Raw genomic sequence first — 18,625 nt, 5'->3', positions numbered from 1 at the left:
TGTTCACATGAAAGGCAACGAAGAAAGAAAAGCACAAAGTTACACTGTAACACTGCTATGAAAGCCAAGGAAAAAGTTAATTTCCAGGAGGAGACATAAAAGTCAACAGTACTAAAATCAATAAAAACATAAATTAGTGATTGTTAATAATGAGAACATTTTTCTTTTCCCCTTTACCTTAGAAGTTTGGGATTGCACAGAGAAAGGATTGAGTGGTACTCCAGCAGATCTTTTCCTTTTCAGCATTATAACTGGTGGTGGACTTAGCTGGACTGTCTGAATATTGAAAGAACAGAGAAAGTGACAAAAGGAAGAGTTGTTTAGTGTTTTCTTCTGCCTTGGTTAGTAACATTTTCCATCAAAGAGGCACATCAATACTTTTGGCTGATGAAGAAAACACCTCCTGATATGAAAACCAGACCCATAAAACAATGTTACCAGAGCAATCAGCCCATGAAGACACACACTAGATTTTTTGGGGGAGGAAACAATCTGAGAAAAACTGCCATCAATAAGTGAAACAGTTTTCAAACAGTGGAAATTTTAATAATTCACCCTGCCTTTATTGCACAAGTATCAGAATAATTTATGCTATTTTTCATGTCTGCTGAAGCAATAGTTTTGAACATACATGCCTCTTGAAAGGCAGAAGTGCTCCACTGTTCTGCTACAGGAAAATACACTTTAACTTATTTACATGTACAGATATTTTATACTTAACCTTATCAACAGCTAATAACAAAAGAAATTTTGCAAAACAAATAACATAAAAAATCAGCAGCTAACTAGTATTTAAGTAAATAGAAGCCATAGTGTAATTATTATTTTCCCTAATCAATGTTCTACAAATTTGACAGCATTGGAATGCATCTTTAACAATACCAGGGGGGTGGGCAGGGGGGTTATAGTCATGGTAGGTTTTATAGCCTCAATCAGATGCCACAGGGAGGAGTAAAGTAAGAAGAGCACAAAACTAAGAGAATAACTTCACATTGAGACATCCTACACCCTTTACTGTGCTGAAAAAACACAAGCTTATTATGGTTCAACATATTCCATCTCAGTATCTCCCCAGTACCTCCAGCAGTTTCAACATCTACATGTGAGAAATCCTTTTGGTTTTAATAAATCTTGCTAAAAGGGCATTAGGTATTTGAGACAGTCCAACCCTGTCACAACAGGCATCCTGCACTCCTGCCTCCAAGTGAGTGTAAACCTGGTTCTCTGCAGCAAATTTGGGGAAGCAGGAGGCAGACAGAGATCCAGGTTACATCACCTGCTGAAACACTGCTCCCTCAGCTCCTCCCATGAACCCACACAGATCAGATGGAGATGTCCTACAGTTCCCTGGCTAAGGTGTGGTCACATATATACAGCACACAATTCAGAGCAGCCAAGTCCTCTTTTACCCCACTGTGACTAAAACCTTGAAGGCTGCATTAACACAGGCTCCACATCATCTTAATATAACCCATCTGTAACCAGGTCAGAGGGGTATTGCCTTACCAAGCAATGCAGTCATGCAACATCTGCATGGTGAAGACAACAGGCAGATAGCAACCACACATGGAATACACCAATGAGATGTGCTACAGAGGAAATCAGTCTTAGATTGTCTAGTTTCACAAAAAAATGTATTTCCTTGGTATGTTCCACAACAAATTAATGGATTAAGGTTGTTTCCAACAGATTTTATAACATACTTACTTCAGCACTAATATCTTGAAGAATATCCCCAAGTAAATCATCCTTGGACAGGTCCACAGTTTTCTGTAAGATAAGATTAGCCAAGCAGTTCTCAGTTAGATGTGCAAATCCAAACAGGAGAACAGCAGTAAATGACTAGAGGATTTTCACAAAACAAACACAACATTTTCAGAAATGTTCCATACACAAGAGATCATAATAGAAGTTTGTCTTGCTAGATACAAGGAACTAAAATGAGCCTTTGATTTACTCCACTCCCACTACAACTGTGAACAAGTCAGAAATATTTAAATTCAAAAATGTAAAAACTTACATCTGTATTTTTCTTCCCAGCACTGGCCATAAACATAGACTTAATTGTGTTTGGCTTTGACACCACAGATTTTTTCACATTCTTTTTATCAATTGTAGATGTTTTGCCACCTTTTCCTACCAAAACAAAAAAAATTTAAATAGTGAGTTTTACGTAATAAAAGTTCAATGTTTACAGGTCCAGTTATTAGCAGGGATAGATAGCCAAGGTAGTTTAATTATTCTACCTTCACACTTCTGACTGTAATAAAGCCTAGTCATCTTTCAGTTTTGCAGCAGCTGTCTTGCACACACAAAGAAATGAAAAAAATCCTCTCACCACCCTTTTCTAGTCATGTCAGAGATGCATTTCACATACTCCAGAAAATTGACAAAGATACTTTACATGGAAGCATCTCCAGGAAAAAAAAAAAAATGGCACTAGTTTGGCACTAACCTTGGATTCTCAACATCAGACTCAGTTTCTCAGTTTGTCACCAGATTCCATAAAAAAGTTCAGAAAAAAAACATATGATCCTAGATTCTTACAAGCATCCAAGTATTTTAGTGGTCAAGACCACACATCTTTTAGGCACTGGCTTTGAAAAGCAAGACTCCTTCCAGATGCATTTGTTCTAGAAGTGAATTCCCATTCCACACAAGACTGTGAGCAGCAGTGCCCCGTCTTGCCAAGCCAGTTAACAGTGATGTGACCTCAATTTGTGAGCCTCCATCCTCTGCATCACTGGGGCTGAACACAATCCACAGGCACAGATTGACAGAGCTTCAAGTAATCTGTCATTTGGCCATATTTATCACACATACTGATGACAGGAAGTTGCCCATTTTGGGTACCTTTTAAAAGACCCTGGCAGACATTTTTCAGCAGTCACATGCAAGTTACCTTTCTTAGTGGAACAAAGAGCATCATCATCCAGGTCTTCATCAAAGATTTCCCTTCCATCTTCTATATAACCTGTCCCATCTGTAGAAAAATAGTTGAAAAATTGCAGTTTAAATTCTGTCTTCTGATATTCCTGATATTTAAACACTTTTCCCCCTTTAATATGCAGCAAACGTTACAAAAGCAAGTATTAAAAACTACAGCACTCTCAGCTGTATCTTCTATTTGACTAAATATATTCTTACATATTTACTTAGAAATTATCAATAGCTACTTTTTTGTAAAATTGTAACACTGATAACTGGAAATAAAATTTCAAAAATACTGTCATTACCATCCTAACAAATTACTAAGAGAACAATGCAAAGATTAATTTCCATTAAAAGACTGCCTTTCTCTTATCTCCTAAAACAAATTTTAAGAATGTACTAACAATAACTTACCTCAAAGCACGAACATTATGATGCCTGAGTTAGAACACTAGAACCAAAATAACTGTCCAAATAAATCTTAACTTACCATCATCAACAATCCAGTCATCATCCTGGCGGTCCCTGACCATCTTGGAGTATTCATCCTCATCTATTTCATCATAAACACCCGTGAACTCCTCAACCTACAGTTAAGGTAAACTGAGGATTAACAGTTTCCATAACATCCATACTGCAGATACTCAGAATATAAAAGTTCCCAGGAATGCATGCAGGGTTTCTACATTGCTACACTGTTCACAACTAGTAAGCAGTTATTCATTGTTTCTTTTTTGGCAGTAAAAAAAGACTGTTATCAAGTTATGAATTTTTTAAATTATAGTATACTGAAACTCAAAATCTACTTCAGCATTAGCAAAGAATTCATTTGAAAATTACTTGCTTTATTGCTCATTTCATATTACCAAAAAAAATGTTTACAAAGAAAAAACAGCAGTGGAGACTTCTGGCCTTGGCTGTACTCTCAAACACCAATCTGAGTTCAATGAATAGGAAAGGAATTTCATGTACCCAAGCAGAGTGCTCAGAGAAAATTTGCATGTTAATGATCTACGGACTTCTGGTTTCTTTACATTTATTCACCTCAATGAGAAAGTCACTTCCTGTTGGCATCAGGATTGGCCAATGTTACAGTATCAATATTACACTGCCAGATTTCAGTTCCACCACTTAAATTTTGGTCTCTTTGTGGAAACACAGCATACCAATATTAATGGAATTCAGGCACATAAAGCTCTGAAATTAAAGTTTAAAAGCATCTGAAATTTAAAAAAAAGTACTTCCTATCATAACATTAATAATGAATTTTAAAAATTGGTCCTTCCCTGTGACATAGTTCTCAAGCAATGGCAAGCATATTTGACTTGCAGTTAACAAAACTGAGTTAGTTTTGAAAACTGAAAGAAATTATTATATTAGAAATAAATTATATTAGAAAGCACAAAACTACAGATACATTCAGAAAAACATACACTTTTAAAAACACAAAAGCTGATCTGAAAGGCTTGTTTCCTGTAATTTTACATATCTACAAATGGTGATGAAGTTTCTCAGCTCACATTCACTTTTAATTAAGAAGATGAGGAAATTTCACCTCATATTTTAATTTTTCCCCAGCTTTAGCTTTTTTCAGACGTTCAAGTGCTTCTTGCTGGCCTCTTCTATTCTTCCTCTCACGTCTAGAACGTGATGCTGCAAAACTTCCAGACTCACTCATAGCTGTAATTAATTAAAAACAAGAGAAAACAGTTTAACAATGAGCTGTTAGCTTTGGTACTTAAGTGTTCAGTGATGCATTAATAGATGACTGCAGTTTTGCTAAAAACCAAAACCTACCTGGCTAAAAACAGCCACAGATGGCTGTTTCTAAGGCAATTCTGGAGTGATACTGAAGGCATGGCCTGATGGGGAGCTCAAACAGCCCTCTCATGCCAGCTCACATTCAGTGTGAAGCCACCAGCTCGGTTTCCAAAGCACCTCTCAAATCTCATGCGCCTTTCCCTGTAAGAGCTCCCCCCATACCCCTTCCTTGGGAATTTCCAGCTCCTTTTATTTTGCACGTCTCCATGACAACTCAGGAATACCAGACTTACAGAAGGCCTACACTGCTACAAAGCAGTGATGTTTTAGGCGGTTTCGCAACCTTTGAGTGCGACCAGATTGAGACACACTAGTAATTTTTTGACAGCTGACGCCCCTTTTCTGCTTCCACTTCCTTCCCTTCCAAACATTTTCCCCTGCAAGATGCTTTCTACTTCTCCTGACCCTTTTTGTTTCTCTTAATTTGGGAGGAGGAACACTTATTTGACGACAGGGAACAAATGGACCCAATCCAACTTCCAAAAGCAAACAAACAGCCCAGGACAAGGCTGCAGGTTCAGTGTGAGCGGCTGAACACCCCGCGCAGGCAGAGGAAGCCGAGGCTGGCCAGGGGCCGGAGGGGCAGGACAGTCCGCTCCCGGCGGCAGCGGGACACCGGCCTGCGACCAGAGCTGCACCCTGGAGGCGTCCGGATTTGTATTTGTCCGGATTTGTATTGCTAAGGGCTGGGGTCAAAGCGGCTTTTACACCGCCTGCTGCCCCATGGGGGACAACTCCAAAGGCGGACCGCTTCGGGCGCGGTTATCTCCCGTCACTCCTCCGCCTTTACTGTACGCCAGCGCCTCAGGCAACGCGCACCTCTGGGACAAGCGCGTTCCCAGCCCCGGCCGGGACCATCCGCACCCGCCGCCGTTCCCTGGTCTCAGAGTGCTCCCGCCGGAGCGGCGACCCGTGAGAGCCGCCTCACCCTCTGCGGGGCTGCACCGCCGGCGCGGGGCCGCGCGGCCCGAGCCCGCCGCCGGGCGGATCCCCCGCTCCGCGCCCCCGCAGAGGGTCCCGCCGTGAGGGCGGCCGGGCGCGGCCCCGCCGAGCCCCACGCGAGGGGCGCGGGACCTCGCGCGGCGCTCTCTGCCCCCCGCGCGCCCGCCCGCCGCGCACGCGCGCTCCCGCGCCCGGTGCGCGCGCGCTCGCCGCCGCCAGCGCCGCTGCCGGGTGTCCCCGGCCTGACAGCGAAACGCCGGCGCCTGCGAGGGACGAGGATAGGCAGGAGGACAAGGACAGGGGCACCGGCCGCCCCGCCGCCCCCGGGTCTCACCGTCCCGGCCCCGAGCGCCGCTCTCGGCCATGGCGCTCGCGCCAAAGGCTCCCGAAAGTGGCGCGAGACGGGAGCCCCGCGCGCCGCCGCCGGGGCCGCATCCAATCAGCGAGCGCGGGGGCGGGGCCGCCCCGGGCGCGCAGGGAGCGCGGCCCGCGGGAAGGGCCCGGCCGCGTCCCGCCCCCGCGGGGCCCTGGGCGGGAGCGCAGCCGGGAGCGCAGGGAGCGCGGCCCGCGGGAAGGGCCCGGCCGCGTCCCGCTCCGCGGGGCCCTGGGCGGGAGCGGAGCTCCGAGCCGGGCGGAGCCGCCTCCTGCGAGAGGCCTGCACCGCGGCCCGAGACCCGCGCCGGGCCCGGCGCTGGTGCGGCGGCCTTGCAGGCGTTTGTGTGGCGCCAGGGCCCGCCAGTTCCGTCTGAGGGATCTGAGCAGGGCTCCATCTGCTGCAGGGGTGCCGCAGCTGAGGCAATGCCATGTTTAAAGGCCTTGTCATAAATACATCACGTTTAAATGTCATGTATAAAATATAGCCCCTGAGCTGGGAGGAGGCTGAGTTGGAGCCAGGCTGGAGCGTGAGCTATCCCGCAACAGCGTTCTCAGCGGGAGAAAGAGGGATTTCCCACACTGTTTCCATCCACCTGAACCGCTGACGGTCGAACAGTGATCATGACAGGACTAACACATATAGGAGCCACGTCTTCTTTTTACATCTTTCAAGTAGGTACGATGATCTATTACAAGTTTCAGGAACTTCACTAAATGACTCCCTATAGTCTTTCAGAGGCAGGTAGTGGCTGACCAGCTTAGTGACAATATATATATATATATGTATGTATGTGTGTGTGTGTGTGTGTGTGTATATACATTTAATATAAATGCATTTTATATAGTTACAATTATGTGCACATACAGTTTATATATACTGGATGTCCTGCTGTTTTCCAAACCTCTTTTTATTTTATTCTTTGTTACAGTGGGAAAAATAATAAAAAAATATTCAGACTGGATTTCTGATATCTGAAGAGGCCAAGTGTGTGGAAGGCTCTGAGAAAGACCCGCCTTTGTCCTTGCATAGCCTTGGCTTCATCCCCAGGATGGGGAGGTGGGGTATATTCTCTTCATTTTGATGACACAGAGATACCTTCACTCAAATGTGTTAAGAGTACTTATATAATAGCCTTCAGCTGAGGAGCAAGGACTGTGTCCAGAAAATTATATATTTCAGTTTCAAGCATAGATGGGAGAAGGTTTTAAAAGCTTCAGTTAAGACACATGAAGCTTTACAAGTCCTCTTTTCTAAAAGGGTTCAGATCTGTCTGTGTGTGCATTCAGAAATGCAGGGAAGTGGATGGCGTTTGTGCTGTTTCACTACATATTAACCTCAATGTTTTGTCCAAAAAAATCATTGCTCCCAGTCATTACTCAAAAAACCTTCCACCATCTTTTGTAGAATTTTGTGGAGAAGCATTTACTGCTCGTGAAGATATGCAGGCACTGACTCCAGCTTCTTGCAATGGCAGGTGGCACCACAGGGTTCTCTCCTTACAGCTGCTATGCTGTTGCAGAAACATGAACTAATATTATTTGGTCTGAATATACTGATTGTTTTTCAACTATCTAGAGGAGATAATTTATATGGTTCGGAAAATGAAAATTATTTTATTTCATTCTCCACCAGGACTCTTTTGCATTGGTAAGAGAGAAATAAAAAACCTCCCAGTCCTCCAGACTTGCATACCCAGGTTACAATAACACAGCAATGTAATACAGCATTATCCCACTGCTAGACCTGGTCTTAGGTGGAAGCAGAATTACCCCAGCCACCTGTGGCAACTCCCTGGTGCTGAAAGGGGCTGCATACTCTGACAGCCAGTGCCCATTTCCAGGGAGAATGAGACCCCTCTCAGCAATACCTAGTTAATAGGCCAGTTTAGCTGTAGCAAACATGCATCCTTGGAAACACTGACAGCCACAGGAAAATGCCTCTCTGATCTGCTGTCCTGGTTTCCACTGTGATGGAGTTCATTTTCTTCCTAGTAACTGGTACAGGGCTGTGTTATGGATTCTAGAAATAATCATGCTGATAACACACCTATGTTTTGGTTGTTGCTGAACAGTGTTTGCACTAAGTCAAGGGCTTTTCAGCTTCTCACCCCACCCTGCCAGCAAGGAGGCTGCAGGGCACAAGGAGCTGGGAGGGACACAGTCAGGACAGCTGACCCCAGCTGATATCCATACCATAAGATGTTGTGCCCAGTATATAAACTGGAGGGGAGCTGGCCAGAGGCCACTGCTCAGAAACTGCCTGAGCATGAGTCAGTGGGTGGTAAGCAATTGCACTGTGCATCACTTACTCTGTATATTTTAAATATTGTTCTTCTTCTTTTCTTTTCCTTTTTTCTCATATTAAACTGTTTTTGTCTCAACCCCCTTACTTTACTTTGGGTTTTTTCTCCCAGTTCTCTCCCACATCCTACTTGGGGACAGGTGGGAGAGTGAATGAGTGGCTGTGAGCTGTTTAGCTGCCTGCCAGGTTAAACCAACAACATCTACATACAACCTCTCCTTCACAGGAATGGGATACTGTTTGATTTACTTCTTTTTTTAAACGTGCACAGTCACCAAGAATGATATGGGATTCAAAATCAGAAGCTACTCAATTTTTAAGCTGAAATACATAAACATTTATAGAAAAACAATATCTCTAAATTCTTCAGTTTGAATAAAAATAGAATGCCGCTGCCTTTCACAGATACCTAGCCTTCACATGCTTTGGATTTTTGAATTGGATGGGTTTTAATGCTTTTGATTAAAATTAAACAATACTCTTTGTCAACTGTGAACAGTGGCATGTTTGTCATTCAGGTGATGCCGTGATTTGAGCCAGTACACAGTGATACAGTTAATTTCCCAAACGGAAGTTGTTGCCATAGCTCCACTGTGGGACAGCACAGATCAAACAAAAGACTTTTTCATGGATGCTAGTTCAATCCTGACATTCATCTCTGGCCATAACAAGAATGCATTTGTTTCCCAAAGCACTACATAACGAGCATATTTAAATACTGCAGAGGAAAAAAAAATAAAAAGTGGGGGGAGCAAGGGATGGGCTTTGCTTTGGGAAGGAAAATAACCCAGCAAGATTTGGGACTTGTTCTGCTAAAGGCTTTATCACAGCACATAGCTTTGAGCTGATCTTTAACCACCCTTTGGACAACCATACAAGAACAGCTTGAAAAACCAACAAGAACAACCTTTGCTCAATTGTCTTTTAAGAACAAGAAGTGGGAATTCTGATGGTTCAGAGCCAACAAGAGTCCCTCGAGGCAAGTGTGATAGCTGCAGAGAAAAGTGCAAGACAAGCATAGTAACGAAGATGGTAGGCAGCAAAAAACACAGTATGGAAGAAGAACCTCAGCAAACTCCCAGATTTCAACAAAAGGTGACAAAGATGTATTTTTTGTTTTCTTTTCTCAGAGCTGTAAATATATAAGTTATTTATAGTAAATACTGTAAACTCATTGCAAGCATTCCAAGGTAATATAAACAGTTTTTTGCATTAGCATAGGATAGTACAAATGGAGTATAGTATCAAAACTAAGTTAAATGGACAAAATAATTACTCTATTGAGGATTATTTTTTTCTTCCCTTTAATGACGATAGTGTGCTTGATCTGCTGCAAAAATAGTAAGACAAAAAGTTAGAACTCAGATTCAGATGCTACAGATTAAACTTATGGTAGGTAATGCTTTTGATGATGGAAAAAAATCTGTTAAATCTAAGGCTGGTTGTATAAAAATAATGCCAGTAAATCATGAATGACAGAAGATTGCAAATTCACCTGTACTATGTCTACTTCAAAATGCTTTAAATTATTGTATTGCTGTTAAGTACAGTCTTTGTGAAGAATTGTGTGTGTGTGCATGCTACTCAAGATATAAGTGTATGTGTTCTATGTGTATGTTTCCTACAAACACGGAGTATTTAATTATCTTACTTTTAATCCTTACATTGGTCTGAATTAATGCATATTATCACTAAATTAACTTCAAGTTTTCCCCTCTAATTTCATGCAACTCTGACCACTTCTGCAGCTGCTTACTAAACTGTGCTATGCATGTGATGTTTCAACAATTATTTAACTGCTTAACTCCTAAAGAAGCACAGATTTCATAAATTAAAAACAAAAGAAATCTCAAATTATTACTTTAAAAGATATCTTTGCTTTCAAAACTCTTCACATGTAGTTAATTGACAGAGATATGAAAAAACAGATGCTTCTCCTTGTGTTTGTCAATAATGATAACAGACATTTATGTTAAATGGATAGATTCCTTGCTTAACTGGCCTCTAAATGCCTTTTTTATACTGTACATCTATTTTAAATTTCCTAGCTGAGTTACTTGCTAACAACAGGATGAAGAGAATAAATTTGTTATTAGGATGTTAGGGCTCTGAAATAAAAACGTGACATAGGAAAAAGAACACACACTAATTTCCATTACAAGAGAAAAAGTCTATGGAATGAACATAAAAAGACACTTTTTTTCTTTCTTAAACAAATACAATTCAATTTTGATTGCAGTTAAATTACAGCAAATCCTAGTAACTGGACCAGAATTGGTGGAATTATGCTAACTGGAACAGAGAGCAGAATCTCATCACCTGCTTGCCTAATACAATATTCCTATTCAAGCCTAGAAGAAAAGTACAAAATATTATAATGTACATTAAATAGGGAAGACAAGTGAGAGCAAACTCACAGAAAATGAGCCCTCACTTAATTATAATGTCTAAGAATTAAATCTGATGCCAGTGGTATTCAAGAGCATACAGTTATTGCCACAGCATGAAAGTCTCTGTTTTAACTACTTTCAGCACTCTCTCTTTATAATTGCACAAAAATGAACAATTAATGTATAAGCAGAACATTATTGCAGAGAGGCTGTTACATTTCAAGACCTGGCTGAAGATCAAATGTGTTTCTATGGGTGAATGCTCTCAGCATTCACTATTTCACATCCCATTGGCAGAAAAGAGGACAGCATCATGAGATGCTGCAAAGTCTTGTTGTAATCCTGGCATGGCTGGTGCTGGGGAAGGCTGTGCTCACACGTGGGGAAGGTACAAGGGCCAGGTGCCCCCTGAGCAGAGGAGCCTGGCAGGAAGCTGGGGCCTTTCCCCCAGCCTGGGGAGTGTGAGCAGGGCAGCCTGGAGATGGGAGTCAGCATGAGCCAGGACAAGTCCAGGGTGGTGAGACTGGTCTCAGAACAAACCAGAAACACGACTAAGGGTCAGGTCTGGTGATGGTAACCTGGGCCAGATGCAGCCCAGTGATCACCAGGCAAGTTGTAGAATGAGCTGGGTTTGAAAGGACCTTACAGGTGATCTACTTCAGCCCTTGTGTCACAGGCAGGGACACCTTCCACGGGAGCAGATTGCTCAAAGCCCAATTCAGTCTGGCCTTGAATACTTCCCCTGGGGAATCACCAGGTCCAGGAAGGCAGGTTCCAGCTCAGGCTAGGGAGCCAGGGCACGGCTGTGGCTGGGCTGGATGGAGAGCAGCACTCCTACAGCTCAGCTCCAGCAAGCACCAACAGCACAGGCCAGAACTCAGAGCTCACAAACAGAGGGCAGGGACCCAGGTGAGGCTTGGTCAGGACTGTCAGTGCCCTCACAGCCTTGACAGCAACTCCCATTCCCCACAAACAAGCTGTGTCCTCACACCTGAGAACTCAGAAGGAGGAGAAGGATTTAGTTGGTGCCATGTTGTCAGCTGATAACTCTATGGATGCTCAACCAATGCCTGGAAAGGGGCCACAGCAGATGAAATAAAGGGTGGCAGAAACCATATAGAGCAGCCCCAAGGGGCTGCCAGGTGGGTTCTGAGAGGAGTTTCTCTCAGGAACTGGGGCTGGACAGGGGGCAGTACAATGAGGACACCAAAGCCAGTCAGGCTGATGGCACAGGAGGAGTTGCAGAAGATCCTACACAGCCATGGGCCAGGCCCCATTGTGCTCATCTCAGGACTTAGGAAGGCTCAATTTAGCTGTCAGGGTGTGGCAGGGAGCAGCTGCTCCATGAGGACAAGGGGACAATGACATGGTATGGCTGGTGGAGGAGGAGGACTTGACACCCAGGGCTATGTCCCACAGACCCAGGCAGGGTGAGCTGTCAGGCCCAGCCAAGAGTCCAGATCATCATACCAGATTTTGCACCTGCCTCATCACCACAGGCAAGGTAGAAACATAAGTCAGCTGGTGGTGTCTCCTTGTGTGTCACTGTTCCAGTGGCATTTGATCTTTACAGTGCATAAAATAGGTGTTTTGCTTTAACTAAAGTGTGTATGTTTACCCAGATTATGAAACTCTCCATATTCACTCTTATTAAGTTTTTGGTATCAAAAATATTAATGTGAACCCCAAACAATCACTCAAATGCAGTTTACAGTATAATTTCTTATGTTTCACTTGGCAGGTTTGCATTTGGAATAGTATGGGAAAAGAGCTGTGGTGGCACTTGCCTGAAACATTGACAAATGGAAAGATAAAGCTTGACAGGAGCAGTGGAGAGAAAAAAAAAGTATTGGAGACTTGTAATCCTGGAAAAGATAGTGTGACAGAATACTGATGATCAGTCCAAGAAGTTTGAAATTGAGCAGGCGGAAGAGGAAGGCACCAGGAGATTGAAAATGGATAGAAGTGAATGCAATACAAATATGTTCAAGGAAGTAGTCTTAGGTTTGTGTGGATTTAAGGAGATTGGAGTGCTTATCTGGAAAGCCAGAAGAAGAGAAAAAGATATAGAAGGGATAATGGCACAGTTTAAATGTAAATAGTAAAGAGATTTTTCTTAAATTATATTGATCTGTAAGAATAAGAGGGAGGCAAGAGAATATGAATAATTCAGACAGAGTTTATACTGAGATATATAAAGTAGAGAGTTCTGTAGCACTCAGCATTGTATTTCTTGGTAGCAGTAAAGTTGCAGCTGTAGTCCTGTGCTTGCACCACTCTGTAAGAAATCTACAGAGAACCCAAAATAGAGCAGGGAGGATAATGGAAAGATACGTGACCTATGAGAAATTATTGCAGCTGGGACAGTTTAGTCTGAAAAAGTCAAGAGGCATGTAAGAAAAGTACCAACCTGCCTGCTGAATGTCAGCTCTTTACTCCAAATCCTCAAACTATTGTCTCAAAATCTTAACCACAGTTGTCATACAAAAGCCAAGGAGAGTAAATCTGTTCTCTGTAGCAAAAGCAAGTAGTGACAGTAGCTTGCACCAATGGAGGTTCAGATTAGACATTCAGAAAAGCTTTCTGTTTGGATGAATAGTGTTAGAGTAGATTAAATAGATAATTTGGATTCTGGGAAGAGAAGGGAAGGACCAACAGAGGTTAGCTAATCTAAGTGCATTCTAACCTCTGTGCATCCATCAGTAAAGTGTCACTGCTGAGAATCCCTCAACCTCCTGTAAAAACATTTACTCAATAAGTAAAACTTGATTATTAAAATTAGCAATGACAATCTAATAATGGGACAGACCAACTTAATATTTCCTGCACTAAGTAACCATCTCTCTGACTCAGGAAGAATGAAATTAAGACAGATATCCTCTTGGTCAGAACCAAACCATTATTTCTCATCATTTTCTTTCAGAAGTGCTTATAAAAGTAGTTCATGAAAGAGCAAGAATACAAAGAACTTCTCCCAAAGTAATCCCACTTTTTCAAAACAGTGCTACAAAGCACAATGAATGGCATCACCAAAGGCCACTATTTTTAAGAATTTGTGTATTTCAGATGATTTACCTGTAAACCATATGAGAATTAACATGACATTTTTAGTTAAACTCTTACATAAAGACTGACTAATTTGATTCTATACAAGTATCCTGAGAACATAGATTTTAATAAACATTGCATCTTCACTACAGAATTGTGGAAAGAACCAGGTATAAAATCATGCTGTACCAAACTGTGTTTTTACATTTCATAATTTATGGACTGTCATTGCATATAGAAAAACTTTGTGGATTTAGTCTGCATACATCTTGTAAGACTATTTCATAAATAGCAAATATTGTTTATCTATTCTGACATAAACAGGATAGCGTGCATTCCCCTGGAATGATGAACTGCTCTTAATTAAAGCTACAGTATCAGCCAACATTACATGGAAGCAGCAAAGTGATTGGTGTTGGAGGATGAAAACCTATAGGATGTAGTTTAATTCATACCTTTCATTCTCTACATTTTCTCCCACCTACACAAGAGGGAAAACAAATACCAGTCATTGTGGGGTTTTAAACTCAGTCTAAAAATATGTGATTTAGCTAATTGATCATCTCAGAAATAAGGTATCTTTTTCTGCTATTTTTGACTATTAATTCTAGCCTGTATAGAATTAACATGACATTAATAGGTACAGAGACACATAAATGCAGGGATTCATGCATACATATATACATACCTAGAAACAGTATTTTAACAAATCTGTTCCAGGCATAAACCATTCCTTTGTCTTAGAGCCTTGCAGTTGACCTTACGAAGTCTTGCAGCTAAAACATTCAATATCCTAAATATATCCATTGAAGCAAAATTTATTAAAGCTAATCAGTTAAATATTAAGTAATTTACTCTGTTACATTTTCTTGTAGATGCTTGGCTTTGATGTCAAACACTATTTAAGCACAGAGGTTTTTTCAGAGTTTCCTGATGAATTTTGAACAGAAATTATGTGAGGGTCTGTTTGTCTTCATTTTGACTCAGTTATTAGTCAAAAGACTTCTGCAGCCTCTTTCAGGTAAAGACCATTTTAAATGCAACTTCTGCTGTGCTAACTGGTGCTTGAGACCCATGAAGCTCAGAGAGGGATCATATTTTCAGTTTGAGAAATGAAAGGATTTAAGTGTAACATCTAAATGTATTTTTTAGCCTTTTGTAATTAATTGTTGCAGTTTGAGAACTGAAGTTCTGTATTAAAAAACCCAAACCACTAAGTATCAGGTGGAACCTTCCTAACAAGTGAGGTCTTTCCCTGTTTGATGCCTATTCAATTCAGACCTTGAAATTAGTGGTAGGAGGGTTGGGATAATGGTTTCCTGGCTTGTTTGCCTGTAATTTGTACACCTTTGGACAAGATTTTTATGGATCAGATGTCTATTCAACCCAAGCAGCTGTTGAAAAGAGCTCAGTCATTAAAGTCCATGGTGATGTGTCCCTGTTACTTGTGAAGAAATGGCAGGAGGCTGCCCAGGAGACCATGATCAGCCTGGCACAGGATATTGGTTACAGAAAAGAAATTAGATGCATGGACCTCCCCACCCACAACTCTTGCGCCACTGTTCTTTTAAAAGCTGGCTGGCTTGTAAGGATTCACAGAAGATCATCTGTTGAGCTTTTCTAATTAAACCTAATTTGTATTTTTTTCTTTTAGAGAGTTAAGAAGACACACTCCATCCTTTTGAAAGCTCATTTCTCCCCAACTAGAAGATGCAGTTTAGGATACCTTATTTAAGATATCCAATATATTAAATTTTTACACAAATTCCATTTGGACAGACATGACAGAACCTACATTCTTCTCTCTGTCATTATTTCAACTTCTTACCTCTCTTGTAATGAGGTACACGATATTCTTTTTTTCATGCACTTCAAACAGAAGGGCAGAATACATGAAGTATTTACCAGAGATGCAAATTAAATAGGCAGTATGAAAAGTATTCCACTTCCACTTTGAAATTCTGGCCCAGCTTAGATAGGTGATAGCACTACTGCAAGAGAGACATCATTCTGTAATGTTACATGTATATGGAAAAACCTATCTGTAAGGAAGGTGAATCAAAATGTACCTGCAGTCAATAGCACACTCTCAGCATGAAAGCAAAGATGAAATTTGGCCTTTCATACTCAAAAGAAATAGAAGGCAAGGGAATTTACATTTCCAGTATATTGGCAATCATCCAGCTTCAAGAAAGCCTGCTTTCCTTTCATCTCTATTCCCATGCACCTGCCTGGTCAGGGAGGGCTGGACCCTCACCCTGGATATGTCCATACCTGATGCTACACCTTCAGGACACCAGCACCAATCTCTGAAGGGCTGGCATATGTGGTTGGGTTTATAAATTGCTGCCTGCTACCTATGGCTGCTTCAGTCCTAGCACTGCTCATCTGTGCTGTCCAAATATTCTTCTAAAAGCGTAACACTCCTGCAAATATTTTTCCTAAGAAAATGAGCTACAAATTTCAGGCCGAGTGCTGCATTAATCATGGTTTAATCATTTCCCTTGAGTATGCTTTCCATAATGTGTAAGTAGCTCTTGCAGAATCACTGATAAAGGAACTTGGTTAATAAGCAAAAGATTCAGCTGTGAGATTCACTTAGTTTGGCTAGATGTTATTCTTGCTTAGTCACCTTTTTGACATGTATTTTCCTTTTTTCCTGACAGCTGACTAATTTTTTCTTTTGACATTCTCTTTCTACTTTCTTTCTCATCTCCTCTTATTTACTTATCTACCCCTTTCCCTTTCACCTAGTTCATACATTTTTGTATTACACTTGGTTTTCTTTGAAGATGTGCAAAAGATAAATACATTTGATGTTCAGGTCTCAAGGGGAAAGACCCTGAGGCACAATTCTCTTATAACTCCTCATGGGTCTGGATGACCTTAGGTACTCGTGTCCTGAAGTCTGATTTTTAAAAATAACACTGATAGTGCCCACTGAAGCTAAGTACTAATGAAATTCGCTTTTTTGATTCCATCAAGGTTAACAATAGAGAATGGATCCTCTCTGTTCTATAAATTTTTGGCTTTATATTATCTTGGTCGTATTGCCATGCTATTTTATAGTAAGAAGTATGGTAATGTCACTTCAGCAGTGTAGGAAGCTACTGTTGTTTGTGTTGAAGCAGCTGTACAGCATAACTGAAGATGTAGTTGTGGCTCCTGGGCAGATGTCAGCCAGGTTCCATGTGAAAGGGCCTGGGAACTCTCAATCTGTCTATGATTAGAAGCATTTTCCTGCATTTAGTGATGCCTGGAGAGGCTACCTAGAACAGAGGCTAGACAGGGTTAAAGGAATAACGTAGGTATTTATTAACAAGGCCTTCAAAGGATACATCTTGGCCAGTACAAGAGCCCAGCCAAGGCTACACCCAGGATGGATGACGGACCCCACGTTTTCACACTTTTATAAGTTTTGGTCCATTTTCACACTGGGGTTAATTGTGCAACTACACCTTCAAGTTACGAAGTCCCATCTTCCCAGATTGCTCTCCTCAATTCACTGTTGTTTGTACTTTTTGTGCCTGAAGCTGCAACGGTGTCCTTGGTTCTCAGGCTGGAAAAGGATTGTTTTGTCTAACTAAACTGTGAAGAGAACTTGGTAACACTTTATATGAAATTCAGAGTTATATACAGTAGAGAATAGGAAAAATATGAAAGCTAAAACTTAAGGTATCATTAGAGAAAGCTGCTACCGTTACAGCCATGTTCCCTTTCTATCTCTCAGCAGAACAGAACTACGCTTTTGCCAAAACTGTTGCAACGGCTTTCACTAAAAGACAATTAATTTCTTCGGCACCAAGAATTTGGTGCTCGCAGCACCGTGCTCCTCGCCGGGGAGGAGCGGGCAGTGGCTCCGGGCAGCCCGGCGGTGCAGGCGGGAGCTGTCCGGTCAGCACCGCCCCGCCTTCGGCTGCTGCCGAGCCAGCCAAGCCTCGCCGCGGGTCGCTGTGAGGGACCCCCGGGGCCGGGGCGGGCACAGCGATGCGGCTCCCGCTGCCTCCCGAAGGCTCCGGCACCGCTCCGGCACCGATCCGGTACCGAGCGCGCCTGCCGTGCTCGAACACGGTCCGGGGCTTGGGCCAGCAGTGCCCTGGGGGCCAGGAGGGGCCATGGGATCCTGGGGTGCATTAGGGAAGGCATTGCCAGCAGGGCAGATCCACTCAGCCCTGGAGAGATGAGTGTATCTGCAGTGCTGTGTCCTGATCTGGGTTCCTCAGGACAAGAGACAGGGAGATCCTGGAGTGGGTCCAGTGGATGGTAACAAATATGATTAAGGGACTGGAGCATCTCTCTGACAATAAAAAGCTGAGGAAGTTGGGCCTGTTCAGCGTCTACAAGAGAGGACTGGGAAGCAACCTCATTAATGAATGTGTATACATATCTAAAAGGGGGACGCCAAAAGGACGGAGCCTTTTGGAGGCTCCTTTCGGGGTTGCCAAGCTTAGGACAAGAAGCAATGGGCAGAAACTGATGCACAGGAAGTTCTCCCTCAACATGAGGAGGAACTTCACCGTGCAGGTGGCCGGTCAGTGGAACAGACTGCCCAGAGAAGTTGTGCAGTTTCCCCCCCTGGAGATGTTCAAGAACCTTCTGGACGCGCTCCTGCGCCGTGTGCTGTGGGCCGGCCCTGCTCGAGCCGGGGTTTCGCAGCCGCTGCCCCCGCGGTCCCGTCCAGCCCGGCCCATTCCGGCCTCCTGGGACTGGCGGGGGCGGGGCCCGCCCGCGGAGCCGCCGTGGGCAGCGCGCGGTGGCGCGGCGGGGCAGCAGCCAACCAGGAGCCCGCATGCCAATGTTCGGCTCCGCCCCCCGC

At 42.9% G+C, this 18,625-nt stretch overlaps 1 protein-coding gene across 3 annotated transcripts in view; it reads right to left on the bottom strand.

Moving 5' to 3' along the window:
* The window catches only part of POLA1 (DNA polymerase alpha 1, catalytic subunit), a 187,448-nt gene extending 181,215 nt beyond the window's left edge, over nt 1–6,233 (bottom strand). The window contains exons 1-7 of one of the 3 annotated variants that reach the window (XM_079311094.1): nt 6,029–6,233; nt 4,487–4,611; nt 3,422–3,518; nt 2,903–2,983; nt 2,021–2,136; nt 1,708–1,770; nt 178–276 (exon numbers count right to left, since the gene is read on the bottom strand). In XM_079311094.1, coding sequence (XP_079167220.1) covers nt 178–276; nt 1,708–1,770; nt 2,021–2,136; nt 2,903–2,983; nt 3,422–3,518; nt 4,487–4,611; nt 6,029–6,059 — 612 coding nt within the window. In that variant the 5' untranslated portion in view covers nt 6,060–6,233. The remainder of the gene's footprint in view (nt 1–177; nt 277–1,707; nt 1,771–2,020; nt 2,137–2,902; nt 2,984–3,421; nt 3,519–4,486; nt 4,612–6,028) is intronic. The other 2 variants (XM_079311095.1, XM_079311096.1) reach the window with 2 other exon arrangements.
* Nucleotides 6,234–18,625: the final 12,392 nt, after the last annotated feature.

Source organism: Erithacus rubecula (assembly GCF_903797595.1).
Source record: "Erithacus rubecula genome assembly, chromosome: 1".
Taxonomy (NCBI): domain Eukaryota; kingdom Metazoa; phylum Chordata; class Aves; order Passeriformes; family Muscicapidae; genus Erithacus; species Erithacus rubecula.
This window is presented reverse-complemented; position numbering and strand designations above follow the sequence as displayed.